The sequence below is a fragment of the Alligator sinensis genome, unplaced genomic scaffold (genome assembly GCF_000455745.1).
Source record: "Alligator sinensis unplaced genomic scaffold, ASM45574v1 scaffold1254_1, whole genome shotgun sequence".
Taxonomy (NCBI): domain Eukaryota; kingdom Metazoa; phylum Chordata; order Crocodylia; family Alligatoridae; genus Alligator; species Alligator sinensis.
In genome coordinates this window covers 424,030-446,859 of record NW_005842997.1, presented here as the reverse complement: position 1 = coordinate 446,859, position 22,830 = coordinate 424,030, and the positions used below count along the sequence as shown (strand labels likewise).

At 41.2% G+C, this 22,830-nt stretch overlaps 1 protein-coding gene across 1 annotated transcript in view; it reads right to left on the bottom strand.

Moving 5' to 3' along the window:
* LOC102380524 (metabotropic glutamate receptor 7-like) overlaps nt 1-22,830 on the bottom strand; it is a gene marked incomplete at its 3' end in the record, with an annotated part of 337,318 nt that overhangs the window by 32,629 nt on the left and 281,859 nt on the right. The window contains exons 4-5 of the mRNA XM_006036673.1: nt 17,047-17,188; nt 15,435-15,589 (exon numbers count right to left, since the gene is read on the bottom strand). Of these exons, the coding sequence (XP_006036735.1) occupies nt 15,435-15,589; nt 17,047-17,188 (297 nt within the window). The remainder of the gene's footprint in view (nt 1-15,434; nt 15,590-17,046; nt 17,189-22,830) is intronic.

Sequence of the window (22,830 nt, the reverse complement as noted above, 5' to 3'; positions counted from 1 at the left end):
GTTGCAAGTGCGTCTCAGATTCCTAGGTAACTGCAACACTAATTAAATATAAATTAGTAGGTTCCCCAGAACTGGGAAAGATAAATTTCTGTCAAGTTTGTAGACAAAATGCCTTTAAGAGCAGTATGATTAATAAATATCAGAAAAAGAGCCAAAGTCTATCAGCATTTGCATCTGTGCAACCCAAGTGTTGTCAATGAGGGGTGACAAACTAAATGTTAAGTTTAACATTTAGAATCCTGGAAACTGAAAACCTTAAATCAGTGCATAGAAAAGTCTCTCTCAAACATGCAGCAAAGCTGTAGCAACTGAAGACTCTCCCATGCATTAACCTTATCTAACAACTAGGCTAAATACATAGTCAAAAAACCCAATTCAGTCTTTACAGATTAGTCAAAGCTGCACAGATTAAACCCAGGTGGGGTTTGAGGCCAGGGAGGGGGTTTAAACCCCATTCCCTGACTAAGTGAGCTGGGCCTGGACCCCAGCCAGTTCATTTTGGCCTGGCCCAGTTCAGCCCAAAATGGCAGCAGCAGTGACTGGATCACAAGTTGGCCATGGACCCCACATTGCCCTGAATTCACTGAAGATTAAATTGTAGGCTAGGATTGGGCCTTGCCATAGGGAAAGCTCTGGTGGCTGCTCCAGGTGGTGTGGGCCAGGGGTCCGAGTCCAGGTCCCTCCTCCCTGAGTGCTGAAGTACAGGGCTGGGGCCAGGGATTAGCCGTATGTGTGCCCCGCTTGGTTTCTGGCCCAAATTAGTTCCGGCTCTGAGCGCACTTCCAAGGCAGAGTTGCCCATGAGCATGCCTGTGCCTAGCCTGTGTCAATGGGGTATGCAGGCAGAGGGAGTCCCATCTTGGTAGCCCTGGGTTTGCACCCAGGTTGTGCCGATGGAAGGCAGCACTGGACAGAGTGAGCCACACCTGCAGGGCAGGCCACGCAGACACTTCCCAAGCTCCAGGAGCTGCCAGTGGCCTCAGCTCAGCCTTGACAGCTGGGGTCTGGGCTCCCTGTGGGACTTCCTGGCCTGGCCCAGCCCTAGCAATGGGGAGCGTGCTGGTTCTCTTGGGGGCATGGCCTGGTTCACTGCCCCAGTAACATGAGGGCACTTGGGTCCAGCGAGCTGCGAGGTGGTGGCCCTGGCCCAGCCTGGCTCGCGCTTTCCCTAGGGCCTCAGCACCAAGCATGCCAAGCCAGGGCTAGGGCCACCCCCTGCTGCACCAGCACCCAGCCTGGGAGGACATTTCCTTCCCTGAGAGGGCGCTCAGTGCGATCCGTGGTCCCCCGCTGAGCTTGGGCTGTGTCACCTCTCCCGGGTAGCACCCCACAGTCGAGCCCAGTACCTGAATCAGCCTCAGCCCCTTGGGGTGCAGAAGTGCTGGGCCAGTTTGGGCTCCCTGGGCTGCTGCAATCCCGCTTACCCAGCCCCTCCTTCCCCAGCTCCGTTCCTCCAAGTTATGTGGGATCAGGCCCTGGGCACGGCCAGCTGCAGCACAGCTTGTGCTTCTGGGCTGTGAAAGGCCCAGTCTGCATGTGAAGGTATGAGTGAGTGTGGGCATTTATGTGAGTGCGTACATGTGTGCGTGTTTATGCAACTGTGTGTGCATATGTGAGTGTGCGTGTGTACTTGAGTGTGAGTGCCTGCTTGTGTGCATGAATGTGTGTATGAGTGTGAGTGTTTGTGTGTGTGCTTGAGAGTGTGTACGTGAGTGTGTGTGTGCGCATGAGTGCCTGTGTGTTTGTGTTGCTGCCCATCCCCTCCGCGCTCTGCTCCCCACTCAAGTGGAGAGCAGGGGGCGTACTCATGCCCCCACCCAGGGCCACCACACTGAGGCAGGAAAGTGGGATGAGCTTAAACCCCCTCCCTGGCCCTGGACCTCAGCCGGGGTTTGTCTCGGGGGCAGTCTCTCCCAGGCTTTCCTCCCCGCCCCATACCCCCACCCCCTCTGCTCCAGTGGCAAACAGGGAATAGTCTGGTAGGGGATGCCCCACCCCAAGCAGACCTAGCTGCAGTCCCTAGCCAGGTTCCCACCCCCACCCCGTTGGCAGCCAGCCCTCACTGCTCCAGCTACAGAGCAGAGGGATGATGTCAACCCTGCTCTCTGGAGCAGACAGCACAGCCCAGCCTGGGGCTGCAAAGCATGCTGGTATGCTGGGGGACTCTGATTTAACTTGAGCCAGGATGGGGTCTGGGGCAGAAGTTCCATAAACCAGTTTGACCTAAATCAGTCAAGTTTAATATTACATTCAATCGGGTTTATCTTAAACCAGTTTCAGTCATTTTGAAACTGGGTTAGGTGCACTGAGCTTCTGTTCTGTTACAGGTTTAAACCAGTTTCTGATCACTTAAACTGGTTTATGTGTAACTTCTGTCCCTAGCCCTGGTGACCAATATGGTGACATTACAATGTCTTTCTACTCCTCCTTTCTCAATGTTCCCTAACTTAATACTGTTAGCATGGACCTGCCATACAGGAAAATGCTGAGCAGTTTCAGGGCCTTTTCAGAAGGGAAAAGGGTTAGATATGAATATATAAAGGAACATTAGCTTGGGGAGAAACGGAGGCTTAATGCAGTTATAGTATGAATGAGTAGAATAGGATGAGTTGTTTCAGGATCTTCCTTAAATTGTGCCCATAAGGATCTAAATTTTTGTTGTTGCTCAGGCTCTCACTCACCTCCTCAGTGTTGCACACAGATTGTCCGACTCATCCCATGAGCTCCTGCACTTCATTTCCTCCAGTGTCACCGATCGTCACAACTCTATCACAAGCCTCCTAATATTTGGTGTATTGCTTATTTCTAGCATCAAGAGCCTAAGAGAGAATCCGAGCTTTCTTATGCTGTTAAAAAGAAGTTTCTAGCCATCACATAACCAGAGGAAAGCTTATAAATCTGAAAAATGTGCATCCTAAGATCCAAAACCCAAAACAAAACAAAAGAACCCCCAAGTTTTGATTGATTTATTTTAGAAGAGACCTTGAAATTTATAAGACAACTTTATGTTGTCTCAGACAAATAACTCAGGAGTTTCAGACAGTTCGTATTGGCCATACTGTCCCTCTGCAAGCCAGCCTGTTATCCAACTTCATCCCACAAATGGACAAACTGTGCACAAAACCAGGCACATCTGTCTCAGCGAAACATACTGGATAAGGGCTATTAGAGCTGCATATGCAATCACATTCACTATTTTATTAATGTTGGACATTGTTGAATGTCATCTCCAGCATTTTCATTTGGATGCTCATCTTGCTGGGATCCTTTGACCCCAGCTGACTTCCTGCCCTTGGGGCAGGGGGCTGGACTTGATGATCTCCCAAGGTCCCTTCCAGCCCCAATGTCTATGAAATCTATGAAACATAAGGAAAGGCAGAAGTGAAGGTCTTTGCCTTTGCTAGAATGGAGGAGTGAGGATAAAACGTTTCAGGACCACTGGATTAATGTAATATCAACTTACTCAACTCTGCTATTCTAAGGCGATATATTTTCAAACAGAAAATAAATATATACCTTACAATTAACAAAACTGATCCCCAATCAACCAGCTCAAGCTCAAAACCTGAAGTCCTTGTCCAGTGAAACAGATACTTGTCTCACCTGAATAAGGAGTAGGTAGAAATTAGGAGAAGATAAAGATTTGCCTCTACTAGGTCTCATTGATTAATGAAGATTGATTATCTGAAGCTTAAGATAACTATTCATTAAAAAAAAACTCTGCTGCTGCTCTGCTCTTGAATAGAAGCTCACATTTTTAATTACTATAATTATCTCATCTTAAATTCAGAAGGTGTTTCATGTTCACTCTGAGACAAGCAGTAATGCATACACATGCACAGGAGCTGAGTGTTTACATATGTGCATAGTTTAATGTAGTAATTGTAGTGTCTCTTCTCTATAAGAGTAGTGAGGGTTGGGATGGTATAGAGAGGTGGATATTGAATACTTCTTCACTAGTAACTTTGCTTAAGTAGTTATCTTTTCAATGCAAGCAGAAAATGAAAATCAGCCATAATTGGAAATAAAAACTAAACAAAACCTCAAGGCCTCAGTTCACCAATAGTTTAAAAGGCAAATAGATACAGAGACAACATAAAAATGTAAAGGTCAATCCTTCATGGAGTTAGGCTGATTTACACCAACTCAAGAATTGCTTCCCTATGTTAACACCTGCATGCTTTGTTCTGTTGAGGTTGAGCCACCTTTAACCTCCTCTCCGAGAACTTTACTGAACTGCAAATACAAGTCCCATCCACACTGTTAGCCTGCTGGAATTGGATCATTAATCTCAAAATGTGCTTGAATCCCATTGTTTACTTCTATCAAAAGCTTGGAAATTAGCTCATGAATGATTTTCTTTTCACAATTGACAAAGGTATTTTGCCAGATTCAGAATAATCAATATTGTATTATATATCTGTCTGCCCTTCTCCTCTTTTAACTCCCTACCTTCTCTCTCTCTCTCTCTCATATATGCCTTGTCCACATTTTGTTGTAAGTGGGTATTCATTAAAAACAGTTCATGGGAAAGTATGGACAACAAGGAAGATTATTTAAAAAATGAAGAATAAGAACAAGGCATTTCAAACTGTAAAGTCAGTAGCCCAGTTACTGAAGGCAAGAAGAAATGAGCTGTAACATCCATAAAACATTTTTTGACAGAAAACAAATACTGAAAATAAAAGCCCAGAAACAAGGAGAAGGCCAGCAGAATAATGTTAAGTACAGTCTTTTTACCATTTATCTTTATCTAGATTTATAAGTAAAGCAAGACAGCTAGCATTAAGTTAGCTTCAGTCAATATGAGGAGGAATATTTGTCTAGAAAATGTAATTGCCTGAAAAATAAAAATAAAACTTTTAAACATGAAAAGGAAAGGAAAGGAAAGGAAAGGAAAAAATAACAAATGTAAGCATTTCCAGAATATATATTTGCTTAGAAAAGCCCAAGCAAATCGTTAAGTAGCCATGGATGGCCTAAAAACATTAGGCAAGATCTGGTTATTTTGTGATACTTCATTTTTTTTCATGGCTGTTGAGTTTGAAGGATTTTCAGTTAGCACATGCTCAGCGCTTTCTCAAAAGAATTCAAATTTAAGGTGTCTCATAACGTCCATCTAAATATGGAGGCACTCAAAATCACTAGTTACTTTGGGACATAGCTAACAAATCAATATTTCCACAAAAAGTTTGATAATTCTTAAGCCACTATCCACAGGCCAAATCTTGAAGTCCTTATTCAGGATCAAATAGTTCATACCCTGTACTTTAAAAACCTTAAAGGGGGTGGGGTAGAGGGTGGAGAAAAGCCCACCCTAGTGACTAGAGATTTTGGAAGACCTGCCCAAAGCCCACTTTATAAATCCTAGAGATCCTGGAGTAAAAGGGCCACTTTGGAGAAAAGATAAATGCTGCCTTTTAAGGCTGACCATTTCTCTGCTAATTTTCACTTTAATAAGCCATGGCACCTGCTGGCAGGATGGAAGGATAGTAATAAAATATGCTGGAATTCCACCATCCAACCCTGCCCCTAATATACTTTCCACTTTCATTCTCTCCTCCCCTGAATTCCAGAGAGGCCCAGTTAAAACCCACCTTATACGTCTATTCTTCCTTGTACTGCTAATGATAACAATGAAATGTAGATGAGTCTTCTAGAGGGCCTAGAGGAGTTTCACAAAACACCAAATTTACCCGAGTATAAGATGACCCTGATTATAAGATGACCGCCCAATAATTCAATTCCATAAATGGAAATGCATACATTTAGCATAATTTTCCAGCTATATAATCTAATTAGCAGAGGTTTGTCTTGAATTTGTCCTCCTCCAACTGATACAGCAGAGAAAATATACTGGGGGGCGGGGGGTGTCCTCCCCCTGCAGCTCCTTCCTCCCTCATTACTGCCAGATCCTGAGAAACACATTTGAAAAAACTGACCTCAACATAAACACTCAGAAATGATGTGTTCACCCACAAATGATGCATTTTACCTTTTTAGAAACTGCTGTAAGTTTTAACACAGGTACTCCATAAACACTTTTAAGTGGCACTTTAGCACACACTTAGAAAGAGTACAGGCTTTTTCCTTTTTGTTTTTTGTAAATATATATATTCCTAGAGACAGCGAGAGAGAGAGCGAGCAAGCGAGATTTCTACCAAAATTGTCCTGTGGCCACTATGGCTCACCTGACAGTCCAAAACAATTGTTGCCATTACATCATACACATTCCCCTTACAATATCTGCACCGTGTACCCACACTCCTGCAAGTCCACGTGCATATTAGTCCAAAGCCAAAAGGTTCATGATTTACCATACAGTTCATAGGGCTGGGCCCCAGCAGAGTCAACAATGTTTCACGCCATGGTGATCGAACGGTATTCTTGTCACAAGTCCTAGGATCTTGCAAAAATGTATATGTAGATGAGATGTAGGGCAAACTAGTACAGCTTCACTTCATGGAGGGCAGGGCCACGCTAAACTGTGTGGGGTAAACTGGGTAAACTGCATGGGGCCCCATTTGATAGTGTCTGCCAGACATCTAAGGCTGGTGAAAAAACAGGACTCCTTGGAAATGGGAAAGATGCAGCTCAGCTCTGGGAGTGAAGAGGAAGTCAAAATATATGCAACGTATGATCACCATGACTTGAAAAAGAATAGGTGCAGAGGTGAACTACATGTAATGGGCAGTGCCATGTATCTTATTTAGATGGGCTGCACTGACCTATCCTTCCATCTCGCATCTCTGTCTTTTGTCTAAGAGCAAGCATTCAGAGGAGAGAGTGTCAGGTCTCTCTTGGTACCAACCTGGTGTTTCAGTACCTCTAGACCTGGTGCTAGCTCCCTGCGAAAGGAACACCTCTTGTTTTTAGCTCCCCTCCCCTCCGAAAAGAAAAGAAAAGAAAAGAAAAGAAAAGAAAAGAAAAGAAAAGAAAGGTTCCCATCAGCATGTTTTTCCCATATGGGCCATGAACTTCATAGTCATACTCAGTGTTGGCTCTATTTAATCAACTTCATTGTTGGTTTCTATTACTGAGTGCACACAGCTTTCAGCAGTAATTCAAAGACAGACAATGTATTTAATGAGGTGACCTTGTATACAAATGCAAGACAAGGGGCTTTTTTTCCTCATGTTGATTCAGAGGGGAAACGCATCTTATACTCGAGTAAATACAGTAATCAAAGACTCAGGGTTTGACAGAGGTGGCAAGTTAAAGCTTATAGTAAATACAGTAATCAAAGACTCTGGTTAAAACAAAAGGGCAACAAATGCCTTTTTTCCCCACAGTCTACACAGCACCCTGTCTTCACAGCAGGTTTAGGTGGGCCTGGACAGGCAAATATTTTGCATACCTCTAGTAATTAAAATGTGCCATAGTTAATTCAACAATAAGTCAATACAGAGCTATTCTAACATGATCAAATCCAGTTTTCCTTCTTTCCCTTGTGGCTGGATGCTTTCATTTTGCTGGCAGAAGGAAATGCTTTGCCTCCAGGTTCAGAGTTTAAAAACTCATCATTTAAAAATTATTATCTGACAGGAAGAACTTAAATGGATGTCTGAACCAGTAGTGTTATCATCTCTAATCAGAGGGTCATCCTGCTAGCTCCCATATATATGTATATGGTATAATAAAGATAGCTACCCCCGGCCGTTAGAAAGTATAATTAGATTTTGGTATCATCCTGATAACAAGAAGGTGGAAAGCTTTAAAGTTTATTAAATCTAGTGAAAAATGAAGAGGTAAAGTGGCAGTCATGTTTTTAAAGGTCAGTGTGTGATTAAAAAGGATACTGGGGAAGTTCATTTAAATTTATAAAGGCATACTTGTTGAGGTTGTTAGCCTTTGCAGGAGAACTCGGACTCCATATCTGGAATTTTATAGAGACACGCTGACCTACGTGAATCCAATGTGAGTTCTTACACAGTGTTTATTTTTATTTTTTGTTTGGCCCTTGAGCTTCTGGGAATTCAAATAACGAATGTTGCAAACGTAAAATTTTCTCCTGGACTGTACCTGCTTGTAAGGTACATTTCCATGTACACCAATTTACCAATTTGTAAGGCAGAAAGAAAAGTGTAGCCCAACTGAGTTGCAAAAACAAAATGCTTGTTTTTCTTTCACTCAACCTTCGTGTTGGCTTTCTACAGACACTGCATTTCTCTAATGCCGCTTGAACAGGCTTTATACAGGCTTTATATATTTGTCTGGATATGTCTTATCTCCACTCTGACCAGTATCACATTATTAGTATTTCTAAGTACTGTGTTTACCTTAGCTCTACTTATACATCACAAACATCCCTGCCTCTTTGCTCTTTTTTCATTCCTTAGCATTGCTTAGCATTGTTTTCTCTCTGCTCTTTCAACTAATTTTGCCAAGCAAGTCATTTCTTCAGCACAAAACACTTAGCTTTTTTCTTAGGCATCTGAAGAACCTGGGAAAGAATGAGATTGTTTTTGGAGGACAAACATACAGGGGATTAAATAAGAGACAGCTGATTTGGGTTTTGGGTGGGTGTTACTGCCATTTGGTTTCTGTTGCATGGTTACTTTAATGCACATCAAAGTCAACCATATCAGCAGAGGGATGGCATTTTTATGTTGTTATACTAAACAGAAAATAAATAGTAGTGAAGAGGGCAGGCCTCATACCGTTTTGAATTTCACTAGAAAACACATTTCCTTTACCTTCTGCCACTGATAGTCACCATGGCTGTGTCCAGACGAGCATGCACATTTGGTTTCCTGGGGACAACTAGCGGTGACACACCTTGTACTGCCACTACTTGTCCCCTGGGAATGCCTGTGCCATGCAAACTCTGGCATGTGACAGGTTACCCTGGGTGGGGTCAGGGAGGCTGAGGCCAGCACTGGGCTAGTTCCAGCAGCCTTACCTGGTGTCCTGGGGGCCTCCTGGGGCTGCAGCAATGGTGATCCTGCCATTCAGAGCCCGGCTGACAACCACAGTATGGCTCTGGCCGGCCAGGCTCCAGTTTTTAGCAGCCCGTGTTGCCCCTGCATGAGCCGCTCCACCTTTTTTTTTCTGGTTGATTTTTTTGACCCCTGGATATCCAGGGGTCAAGTCCCCCGTCCCCCCCACGCTGCTTCCTTGTAGCACAGAGAACAGCTGAACATGCAGTAGTGGCACCACAGATGTGTCTGTGGCACCACATACCGCATGGCTGTGCTCATCTAGACACAGCCCATAAGTGCATTATATCACTGTAACACTTGCAAGACACTACTGAAGTGAAAGAGTACACAAAAGGAGACCTGAGACTATTCTCCCTTACACACACGCAAGTCGTTATGCCTATGGTATACAAAATCTAAAGTAGTGTGTGCATTCCTGTAAATATAAACACACAGGCTCATGACCAAATGTGTGTGTTAATTATTTCCTGAGAGCATAAAGACAGATTCCCTTGTTATCCAAGAGCTCAGAGTAACCAGATTTGGGGGCTTTTCGGTCAGAGTTAGGTATGGATACCTGGGGGTCAATATCTAATACCTTTAATTAAAATATTTTTCAAGTTCACCTTTTTATAAACTGTGTACTGTTTAAGTGTGCACTCCCACTGGCTCATGGTCTACTGCAATTATTTAAATCAGATGTGACTTTATCCTTTCAGCATAATTACATCAAACACAACTGGGCTATATTAAGACTGACTTAAGCTGACTGTATTCAGTTCATGTAATGGTTTCTTAAATCACCCCATAGGACAGTGGCAAAGAAAATCTTGTCTCATGAGCGATGTCAAGCAATCAAACAAATATTTAATTATCTGGGGACCTATCCTGCCATATGCTAAGTGCTCTAAACTTCCTCTGATGGCCAGGGCATGTTCTTATAACCAGGGTATGCTGGCGACACTGTGAACGAAGTTGAGGGTATTTTAAGCAGGATATAATTACATACATTTGCATGTTGATAACTTTTTTATTCCACAGTTTGTGTTAAGAGGTTATGATTTTAGAGGAAGAGATGGTTAAAAAATTGATATCTTACCAATAGGTCTATGCTACAAGATATTGAAAGTTCAGGAAGCATAGATTTATTTTAGTATAGTGGTAAGGTTTAACGTTTACCTACTTGCGTAATTTTTTCTTTGACATGTGAGAGAAAGAGGCTACTGGCATCACATATTGAAGAATAAAATGTTCTCATGTTATCAGCAACAAACAGCATCAGAAGAAACAGCAGCAGAGAAGCATGTTTCTACTGAAGCTGGTAAAAAATGCTCTCTAAGGTTTCAAAGGTAAACTCACCATGGGGATCAGAAGAATGAAAATTTGCGGAGGCATGAGGTCTAGATCTTTTCAGGAAGCAAAGCAGTTATGGTGCAGAAGACAGAGAAATGACTGAAATGTAAGATCCCCTTACCTTTATGATCTGACATAAAATATGAATAACACTGAATACTATGTAGGCATCCTCCATAGTAAGTCATTTACCTATCCTTTTCATGTTCAAGTGCCTGTATCTCCAAAGATTTGTGAAATAGGAATTATTAGTGGGAAAATTTGGCCATAAAGTGTATTTAAACAGCATTATCCTGCTATTGTGAGCAGCTCTGATGCAACTCTAATGTACAATGATAGCTAATACTTACAACTGGCCCAACTAGGAACTCAAACTGTGCTCCCCGCCCTGTTTTTTGTTTGTTTTTTTGTTTTTTTTGAAGATATAAAATAAAGCATGTCATCAGTTGCCAGGGCTAGACATCTCTTTGTGATTCACTTTTTTACGCCATGTAAAAAGGTAAGACTATTCCAACATTAAATTGATGTGTCTGAGTTTCCTGTAACTGGCCTGTAGAATTTCATTTATAGGAGCTAATGAGGAAATCTTGCAAATGCCAAGCAAAGCCTAAAGTCAAAGGTTTGGGGCAGGACCACAGTAGGTCAAGGATGGGGTCTTCTGCTATTGGATGAGTCACAGCAAAGCAACTACTGCACCTCAGCTCCTCCATTAGGATTGTCCACCCCAATGGTTCTTCACTCCTAACCTGTCATGGAATAAAACTGCACTGCATCCTGTCCTTCATATCCCAATTAATCAAAATGTTCTAACACATACTTAACTCCATCTCTGTTAAGCATAGGCTTAAGTCTCATTGATCTCAATGAGAGTTAAGCAAGTGCTTAATGTTTTCTTGAATCAGTGCATAAGAGCCCTAAAGCTAAGTGCAGCACTTTTTACATAATACTCCATAAAAAGTAGATTGTGCTAGGCTATGATACTGTTCAAGATAAGATCCTTCAGGGCAAATACAGCTGCATTTTATCAATTTAGTTTCCTTTCTATCAATTTAGATGGAAAAATCTAGGCTTCTTATTTTATTTATTTATTTATTGTCAGAAGAAATGAGCTGGTAAACTTGTGGGAGCAGATGCTCTCTGCTAGATGATAAAAAGATGACATTAAAATGTCTGTTCTCATTTCACTTAGTCTCATAACTAAATGATAACAATGACAAAATAAAAAGATATGCAGAAGCCAAATTTATAAATCTGGAGAGCTTTCATGATAAGACGTATACAAACACACACAAAAGTAATACTTTCACCAAACTAAAAATAATGCTATGTAAAAAAAAGAATGATATCCTATAATTAACAGAATTCACAGAGTTTACCCCGGTACATCAAATATGAACATATAGCGGGTCGAAAAGGAGACATTCCTAGCCTTGGAAAACTGCTTTGTAGAAGGAAAATTATTCACTATGAAAGTTTTAAGAGCTGTTTTGAAACGACAATGTACAAGTTGCCTTAGAAAGGGAGAAGTAGGATTTGCTGCTCCTCGTCATCCAATTTTTTCTCTGCCCTCTCAGAAGAAGCAAGCAGATGGCAAATGCAGATGGTAATTAGGGATGGACGAAATGGATTGAATAAAGGGAGAATTGACATGTACCTTTCCAGGTGATTAGAGTTTTTTCATGAAACATTTGGTATTGATGATGTTGATCTTGCTTCTGAATGTTTGAGAATCTCTGTGCCCTTCTTGCTCTTTATCCAAAGCAAAAGAATCGTTATGAGCATGGCAGAGAATTTCAGCTATTTTCATTTTTTCTTTTTACGCAGAAGGACCTACTAGAAATCCTGTGAAAATCTATGTTCTAGTGACCAACTTCAAAGCAAGAGAAGTTCTGAAAAGCTTGCAAAGTTTATGATTCTTATAACAGTATTGAGTTGCGCCTTCAGCTCTACTGATGTTCATCTACCACTAGTGGTAATACTGTTAGATTTGAAACTCTAGAACATTTTACTCTGCATTTCCATTTATATCGTGTAATCTCATTGGGTGCATCTACACATGCCATTAAAGCAATGCGATAAACTCCAGCACAAACTGTGCTGGAATTTATCATAGCACCTTAATGTCACATGCAGATGCTCAAACTGCTGTGGTCCAGGACACACATTCAGATGCTACACATAGCACAGGGATCACAGCAATTTGAGCCAGGGTGGAGCAGCAAGGGGTTGGCCTGGGGCTAGGGGAGTCAGTCCCATGCTCTGGGAGGCAGTGGCAGAGGGGCTGGCTGGGGCACAGGAGTACCCCAGCATGCAGAACCCTGTGGCTAGGAGGCAGGCAGGGGTCTGGCCTCCTGCTGCCTGGGGTGACCAGGTGCAATGTATGCCTTGGGTCAATGCTTACACATGTGTTTAGGCAGTTATTTTCACCGCCATGATATACCACTGTTCCCGACAGTACTATCTTATGGTGGCAAAAATTGATCAGCTGCAGTCTAATAGCATCACATGTGTAGACTATGATGCTTTACAACACCACAGCAAATTACTCTACTGCATAGTTAAGCACACATGTAGATGCACCCATTGAAAAGCAAAACTATTTTACTTCTCATTGTAATGTAATATGCATTTCTTCAGTATCAGTACTAACTTGCAGCACATACAACATATGAAGGATAAGCCTGCATGCACCTTATTGATGTTATCAGGAACATGACCTTGAGGACTACTATTTTAAGTGGTCATGTGAACTTCTCAACTGAGTCATCAAGGTGGAAGGTGACCAGTAGCATCCCTCAGAGTTCAGTGCTCAGACCAGTGCTCTTCAACATGTTCATCAACAATTTGGATTCAGGTATTATAAGCAATTTGGCAAAGTTCACTAACAACACCAAACTATGGGGGAGCGTGATCACTCTTGAAGACAGCCTGGCAATACAGGCTGACTTGGACAGGCTAGTGAAGTGGGCGGACCTCAACCTGATGCCGTTTAATACAGAGAAATGTAAAGTGCTCTATCTGGGGAGAAATAACCCACAACACGCTTACAGGCTCAGCAGTGCTATGCTTGCCAGCACCACAACTGAACGAGACCTGGGTGTCATAACTGACAACAAAATGAACGTAAGCCACCAATGCAATAGCATAGCTGGCAGAGCTAATCAAGCGCTGGCATGCATCAACCGAGGCATCTCAAGAATGACTGAGGATGTCATCCTCTCACTCTACTCGGCCTTGGTGAGACCAGAACTGGAGTACTGCATCCAGTTCTGGGCGCCACACTTCAGGAAGGATGTGGAGAAGCTCAAGAGAGTCCAAAGGAGGGCCACATGCATGATTACAGGCCTGGAGACCAAGACATATGAGGAAAGGGCGAGGGACTTGGGATTGTTCAGCTTGTTGAAGAGAAGACTCAGGGGGGACTTGGTGGCAGCCTATAAGTATATCAGGGGTGTACATCAGGTCCTGCGGGAGCATCTGTTCACCAAGGCCCCGCAGGGGTAGACAAGAAATAATATGCACAAGCTGATTGAGGATCGCTTCAGGCTAGACATAGGAAAAACTTCTTTACAAGTTGAGTGCTGAGGGTTTGGAACAGAAGTGGTACAGTCATCCACCCTGGCGATCTTCAAAAAACTTCTTGATGCCTATTTTGCTGGGGTCTTTTGATCCCAGCTGTCTTTCCTGCCCAAGTGCAGGAGGGCTGGACCTGATGATCTATAAGGTCCCTGCCAGCCCCTAACAATTATCAAACTATGAAACCAACGTCATAGGCAAATGCTTAATTCCAATTCTGACAGCAAGTAATAGAAGGCAAAGTAGGTACAACTTTTTTTCAGATACATCCACTGGGCTGACATTTTAAAATGTGGCTTTAAGATGTTAAGTGCTCCATTGTTTCCAATAGACTATTCAGTGTTTTCAATTACATCTAATGTATATAATATATGGCCTGTAAAGATATTATTTTAAGATACTGAAAACTTTCATACATGTTACTATTGTGTTTTCTACTTACTTTTCTATACCTTTGGTGCAGTGTGTTAGAAATATCCCCGGGATACTATGTAGACAGCACAAAGGTGATTGAAATTAGCTAGTTTTCACATGCAATATACCCCCAGTGTCTATCTATTTCAGGTATTTATGAAAATGAAAGGCTGAAGTGCATTATAGTTCTAAGAAGAATAATTAATAAGGTAGTAGTGTAGACAGAGTAAAAAGGCAGGCAAATATTTGATCTTCCTTTGAGTGAAGACGTGGGAGCTCATTTTAATGTGTGAAACATTCCACAGATTCTTAGGAGACCTGGCCTGACAGACAAGGAATACAAAGCCATGTACCAACAGAGGAGTTCTTTTTCTTTGCTTAGTGTCTCCTTTATAAAAGAACTTTTCTTTTCAAATTAAATTAGAACATGAATTCTAATCATCAAGTTTTGTTAGCCCAGAAGGATGCCAATTAGGTTTCTAAACATCTGTATAGACAAAGGGGGTAACAAAGAAATGATGGATTAGAAAATAAAAACATAGAGGGGAAAAAATTATAGGGAAGCAGAGAAGAAAATCATGTCTAGAAATGTGTGTACACACAAACACACGCAGTTAATATATGTTTACATGTGAACAGTGTTTATGAATGTATGTTCATACGCTGTATATCTATATAAGTCTCCCTGAATGTTTTTCATGTATTTGACTTACCATGATAAAACTGAAATATAATTTGAAAGAAAAATTTCTGTCTTCCTACAAACTGTATAATCAGAACTATACATAAACATATAACATGTAACATTTTATTCTTGTTTCCATTATTTTGCTTCCTTTTAGTGGTGATAATACTCTGTATGATCAGCAAGCTACTAAGTTATGATAAGCATGAAAATAAATGCCAATAGTTTTGCCACTGAGGAATATACTTTGATACTGTAATTTGAATCCCAGATCCCAGGAAAACCTAAGGGAATTTAGATGCATTTGAATTTGCATTGAATTTTAAATCATGCCATAAATATATATTTACAACCACAACAAATCTGCTTGTTCACATGCATATTGATGGTTGCATATTGGTTAGTTATCAATAATATTCCATGGATTGAGGAAAAAGATAAGACATTATGACAAAAGACAAAAGATGATCAAAATAGATTTCTTACCCTCTATGGTTGCTCTCTTAGGCAGAATGGTGATTGCTCCCTCAGCAACGTCTTCTTGCTGAACCAATGGACTCATTTTGGAGCCCCAAGTGTCTGATCCCACCCAGAGAAAATGACCAACTTGATCAGCCCTTTTAGCCGCTGCAAGGATTTGTCTGTGGATAGGAACATTTTAATTCACATTAGAATGCAAAATGAAAGGGAACGGGATTTAATTGCCCAGGAATAACAACAAACAGAGCAAGATTGCTGAATGAGCAGAAATAATGTATTCCTGTAACAAAAACTGAACTTAGGAATTTAACTTTCTATATAATGTTGATGCATTAAGAGGAAACTCTCTCTCCTTTTTTCTTAGGTTTGTATTCTTGGAGTGAAATCCTGGCTTCACTGAAGTCCATGGGAATTTTTACATTGATTTTTGTAATCAAGAGGCAGGTTCATCCCAACTTTTATTGTTGCTGTTGTTAAATCTGAATGTTATTTTGCATACTTAAATCATTTAGCAACAGTCAGCAACACTAGAGCTCTCTGGTAATTTAGATGTTACTTCACAGAGGACTTCAAAAACAACAAATGCATTTCTCATGAAGGGTAAATGGAAACTTCCTTGCTTTTAAATTATATCCATATCATCCTGAAAAGCAAATGAAATCTGGTCTGTAAAGTTACTATTGAACAGCCAAGTTATTTTAACACTAACAACAGCAATTAGTGTAGCAAACACATGATTAATTACTAATACTTAGCCTGAGCAGTATTTCTATGATTGCTATCACTGCAGCGTATATATCCATCCAAGGATCTCCCAGTGTTTTACATGCTGTAATTAAATCTCATAATAGCTCAGGGCACTTATGAAAGCACTAGGCTGTGGAGTTCCAAAGGGGTCTGCCACTGGCTGTTTCTGGACAGTAGCACCAGTAGCCGGATGTCAAAATTGTGGTAATTCAGTATGGTACATGGGCACATACTGGCAGTTCCCAAGTCTCGGCATAGAAGTTAGTATCCCGAGAAATATGGGTAGTTTTTGCCTCAGTCTTATAGCATCCTAGACACTTGCAAGAATCAGTCACTTTTCTCCATAATGTCTAGCAGGCAGAGTCCTCTGAGCAAAAGTCTATGTCTGCACAAATGAATGAACAAGCAGCAATACTGTACATTATTTTGCTTACAATAACAGCATTATGAGGTTATGATATTAAACATAAGAAACACATGGGGTGAAAGTTAGACTCAACCCATTCTTCCTTGCCATGTAAATACACTGAATTTTGTGATGTTTATTGGACAGAATGGCACCGTTTAGATTAATCTTTAAGATTCTGCACCTTTTCCAAAGCTGAATTTGAAACTCTAATCACATCTCACGTCATAAAGTTTTCTTTCAGAAGAGCAGAAATGCGTACAAGGAAATGCTTTTAACCAATACACGTTTAGTGAAACATACCATACATTTTTTTCTGATATTTCTGTGGAAAAGGTATCATCCTTGATCGTATAGTGTCTTTCAAACAGATCACTGTTTCATTGCACTGTACATTCTTACTTGCTTTGTCTGCTCCATAAAGCCATCAAGCACAAATTAATTAATTCCCTCAGTCATCCTTACTTTATGTCCTCATCATTGGCAAAAATAACGATGGCCCTGGCGTTGGGAGTTTCTAGGAGCTGCTTGATAATTTTATCAAAGTCGATGTTCTTGTCTTTGCGATCCTGTGGGATTTTCAGTGACTGAGCAATGCAGAGTCCACCTGTTAAAAACAAGAAGAAGAAGAAAAAAAGCAAAAAATTTGTAAATGAAGAACAAGGAAAGAGAGATCTAAGTATAGGGGGGACGAGAGGGAGGGAATTACTACTTAAGTCTGATCTTTTGATAAAACAGTTAAGCTTCATGGTAAGACTAGAAAGCTCTTTAAGGGGAGGGAATGGCATTTGTGCTGTTTTTTTTTTTAATTTAGTAAGTGTTTGCTACTTGATAGGATGCATACAGTACTCAGGGCTGAGTAAAGTCACAAATGGACAGAAAAGACCCGGGAAGTAGAAAGGTGATGAAACTGTACAAGCTCAAACAGGTTTAAATAAAGAAGAGACTGAAAAGCAAGCAATGTTGACCAAGAGATAGACAAGTAAAATACACAGCAACTTTATTTGGCATAGCATCTTGGAACTGAATAAATAGAAGGAAAATACAGAGAAACTGCTCTCGCTGGATAAGCTGAAACAGAATGATAGAGAAATTAAGCTATTATCAATAAAGGGTGTGATTATGCACATCTTTCCTTTGCAAATATCCACCCTTGAACTAATCAAGCAAGGATTTGGAACAAAGCAAGCGTTTACAGCATTTAACCGTTAATTAATATCCAGAATTCTTAAGAAGATAAAATGATTGCAACCAACATAATGGTAGCAACATAGAAAGCAATCATTGGCAAGGTCCTTGATATGAACATATTGAATATAACTATGTTAGTTTTATTACTCTTGTTTTAGAAACATAAAATTATTCTACATCTTCATTCCTTCCTGCCACAGGGGAATGGGCTCTTCTTTTTTTCACTTGTCAAACATAAAACTCTTTCATCATTTATAGCATTTTTAACATACACTTTTACCCTCAAAGTACTTTACATTGATAGTTAATACATTTTCAAAGATGCATAATAAGAAACAGCAATGGGGATGAGTAATTAAAAGATGGAGGCATAGGAGAGAAAAAGATGTTTACTGGTAATGTTTAAAAATAAATGGAGAGTTAATGAGAAAAATGGCAAACCTGCTGTAGTGGAAATGCAGAGGAAAACATTCGCACACTGGCAAGTGCAAGATACCTGCCCATATTTAGGGTCTCACTTCTGCAAAAGAATAAAACCCACAATCTTACGAAATAAGCAAACAAAAAAGGAGAAAGCAAGTGCCAAAAAGGAAAACCATTGCAGAGCCAAGCATATCTGTGAGCACAAAATGCATGGACATAAAAATATACAACTTTTATAAGATATTTTTCATCAATATATCTCTCAGCACTTCAACATGGAAGTCAGTATCATTACTCTACTGTTACATACTGGGTATGTCTGTGTGTGTATTTATGCATGCCTAAACTTAATGTGCCTTTGTTTAAGGCGCATTAAGGTGATTTAGGCGCATGTCTACACATGGATGTGCTAATGCACGTTAAAATGCATTAAATTTAGGCACGAATAGCTAATTAGCATTAGTGCACATGCAGATGCCCTAATATATATTAGTACAGTGTGTGTCCATTAATGCACACCGTGTTAATATGCATTAGCACATCTACACAAGCACTAATGCAACTTAGCTATTCGCACCTAAATTTGATACCTGCTTTATGCTTTATACAGGTATCAAATTTAGGCTCACATAGCCTTAAATTGCCACTTTTAAGGCGCATTAAGGGCATGCACGTGTAGACACAGGCCCTTAATGTGCCTTAAAAATGGTGACTTTAGGCTAAGCTCACTTAAAAGAAGCACGTAGACATGCCCACTGAGAACCTGATGAGGCAAAAACCAACAGACTAACTTGCCCACCCGTAGGACGCAATTCAAGCCAAGAATAGGCCCAGGACTCTTGAGCAGATTTGGGCAGATAACAGAATTTTTCAGCTGAACTGAAAATATGAGGGGAAAAATTATCTTGGGTGAATCAAAACAGAAACTTATCTGATTTTTCTTCCCCCCCCACCTTTTAATAAATAAGGGGAAATACCATTCCTGTCAATCTGGAACTTTCTTTTGAAACATTTTGTTTTGTTTGGGGTTATTCAATCCATTCTAACCTGCTTTCGTGTTTTAGCTCAAGTCATTTTTTAAATTAAATTACTCTTTAGAAAAAGAAAACACACACAAAAAAACAACTCTTCAAATATTTCATTGTCTCAGAGGTTTCCCAATGTTTGACCATGTTTGAAATTGGCTGAAATGTTAGTGTTCAACCAAAAATATTTGCCAAATTTGACTTGAACTTATACAGGTTTGGTTCCTCCTAAAGTTCTTGGTTTTTCTTCTTTTTTTTTTTTGCATGGGGGGGAGGGAGGGAGGATTTACTGTTGTCAAAAATATTCCACAGAATCAGAGAAAAAAAAAAAGAGGGCTGGAAAGGGGCCTCAGGAAATGATCCAACTAAGTCTCCTTCTCCAAGCAGAATTATCCCTGTCAAAACCACCCAGACAAATGTCTCCCTAACCGCTCATCCATCTAGCTTTGTTCTTAAGTCCCAGTCCAATGCTCTATAAACATGCTCACACTGTCTCTAAAGGCAAAGACACCAATAGCTGGGCACTGAATTGAAATGGACAGGGAAATCAATTAATATATCTCCACTTGCCACAGAGTGCCTTTTATTTGATGATCAACCTTTTTCTCCCCGTGTCTCAGAATGAAAAACTGTTCTGCCTTGGCCTGCCTAAGGAGAATGTGAAGGCATTAGCTGTTCTTTAAGGTATGAGTGCCCTCTCTAGCATTTCATCAAGCCAAGCTAAGCTACTCTCAATCGCCCATGAAAGACTCTAGTTTCTCTTGGAAGTTGGTGACTCAGGAGAATTTGTTGGGAAAGATTAAAAAAAAAAAAGTAGTAAAGAAAAAGTGTGGCTTGTTGTGAAATGCCAGATTTGTCACTTGAATATATATTCACTCCTGCTACTTTGATGCAGCAGTGAATGGGACTAGGCATATTTTACAATGTCAAGACATTGTAAATCGCTTAGCATGCTGGGTAGAACCAGTATTTAGATACATTTGAAGCTAATGATGAGGTGTTTTGTAATCCAGCATAACTCTCCTTAACTTTCATTCAGATAGAAGTGAACACCTTGCAAAAATTGTAAAGATGGATAAGTATCCCTATATATGCCAAAAAATGGTGGATGACAGCACTAAGTATATTTTAATTTACTGTACCAACAAGAAAGTGTAATATCTCTGTAGGCTGGAGAAAAAGAATAACCTTTTTAGAAAATGCAGTGAGAAAAAGCAGATATGGTGACTTGTCTCTTAACCATGTCAATTTATCTGCAGGTTGATACGAAGATAGAATAGACAGAAGGAAATGAAAGCAAGAGGCTTTTTTAATAACCTATAAAATGCCATACCTTTGGCATTTCTCTTGTTAAGGCTCCAGCTGCAATAAAGACTGTTGCTGATGTATCGTTATGGCAAAACGGGTAATGAAATCAATGCTTTAGATTGAGCAACTGGATTATATCGCAATGTAAATAATTGGCAAAAAGGGTTAAATATTCAGGACTCTAAATACTTCAATGGTCCCATCCCAGATGGACATTGTGCATTGTGTAGATCATCCAACCTCTTTTGTCTGAAGACTCAGAGAATCCAGCTGCTGTGGATATTAGTGTTTACAGATCTGTGTGTCTGAGAGATCCCTTTGTGTGGCAAAGCAGCTGGACAGAAGATAACCTATATCTGGGCTTATTAAACCAAAGTCTAATCAAGCCTTGGTCTGTAAGAGGAACAACAGGCTCTTTGCAACTGTGATGCATGGGCTCTAATTAAAGGTCATCCCAGGTAACATTACAAGACTTTAAAATGGCACAGGGTATTGAAAGCAGGAGAGAGGAAGTAAATATGTTGGGGCAGGGGTTTTCAACCTTTTACAATCAGTGTACCGCCAGCAACCGGACACAGAGCAGTGTGTCCCCCCAGCGGCTGAATGCAGGGTGGGGAGGGAGCGCAACACATGGCCGAATGCAGAGCAGGGGGGTGGTGCATAGCCAAGTGTGGAGCAGCGGCATCCGCCGTGTGCAACCTTCCCCTGCATCCAGCTGGGCAGGCAGCATGGGATGGTGTGTGGTGCATCCCCGCCACCACGTGCCCCCCAGGGCCTTCTCAAGTACCCCTGGGGGTACGCATAACCCCGGTTGACAACCCCCAAGTTAGGGCTTGAAAAACCTGGGTTTAATTTCCTGTTCTGCCTCAGACTTTCTTATGTGACTGTGAACAGGTAAGTTAGCCTTGTTGTGCTTCACACGCTCATGTGTAAAATGGGTAGAAAACAGCACTTGCCTTAGAAATCATTAGAAAGGATAAATGCATGATATATTGTGAAGTGGTCAGATACGATAGTGGTGAGGGCAGTCTGAAGAGGGGAGATGCTTCTCCAGGCCCAGGGCTCAGACTAGTATTTTGGCTAAGGCTCTAGAAATTTGATTAGCTGGTGTGAAATTTAATGCCATTTTTGCCACCTCTGCTCCAGGTCAATGGGACTCATGTACATTTTGTGAAACTAAACAGAAAAGAAGAATATTACTAATATCATTGTAGCACCTAGCAGTTGCAGTCAGGGAAAAGGAAGCCCTTGTGCAAACACAGAACACAAAGATGAAGCCTGCCCCAAACAGCCTGCAATTAACATATGAAACAGGGCAGGAAACAGATACATATAACAGGGCGAGGAAAAAGAAACAATATTGGCCTGTACGATAGGCGGTAGTCTCAGTGTGCCACTGGGTTATTTGCTTCATTATTGCAGGGATCACAGCTAAGGAAAGGTTTATGAAGGACTCTGAAGGACAACAGTGGAGGCTCTGTGAGTTTTATGGAGCGCCACTCCCAAGCATTACAGTCAGAACAGGAGACAGAAGATGTTTAGTTAGAAATGTATTCAGAAAGCAAGATTGGCTGTCATTATGTACTTGCTGGATGTAGGAGCTGACCTCCAAACAGCGACCGAGAGATGATAGCTAGGGAAGGGATAGGGTGTGAAGGGCCTTAAGGCTAGGGACAGACATTGCACATAAGCAGGTTTAAGTGATCAGGAACTGGTTTAAACCTGTAACAGAACAGATGTTCAGTGCACATCAACTGGTTTGAAAATGGCCGAAACCAATATGAGATAAACCTGGGTGAATGTAGTATAAGACTTAACTGATTTGGGTCAAACCGATATATGCAATGTCTGTTCCAGACCCCTTGCTGGTTTAAGTTAAATCATACTCCCCCAGCATCCCAGATGCTTTGCAGCCCTGGGCTGGGCTCTCTGCTCCAGAGCAGGGCTGGCCCCACCTCTCTGATCCCTAGCTGGAGCTCTGGCACAAGTACAGCAGGGTTTGCCCTGCTTCCCCCTGCCCATCCCCTTCCCACTCACTGCTCAAGCAGGAATTCCCCCCCTCCCCTCTCCCACAGCACAGACAGTATCCAGCATGTGGCATGCTAGCTAATACTGAGAGGTGTCTGTGTAAGGCAGACAGGACAGTGGCTTAGGGTTTTTTGGAGCTAATCAACATGCCCCTCTGGTCTTTCCTTGCAAAATTTGGTTATGAAGAGCTTGAACTTATGAGAGGCTTTTGTCTTCTTGATGGGGTGCTAAATGTTGTATTATCAACTGCCTGCTGGCTCACTTGCTGGACAGG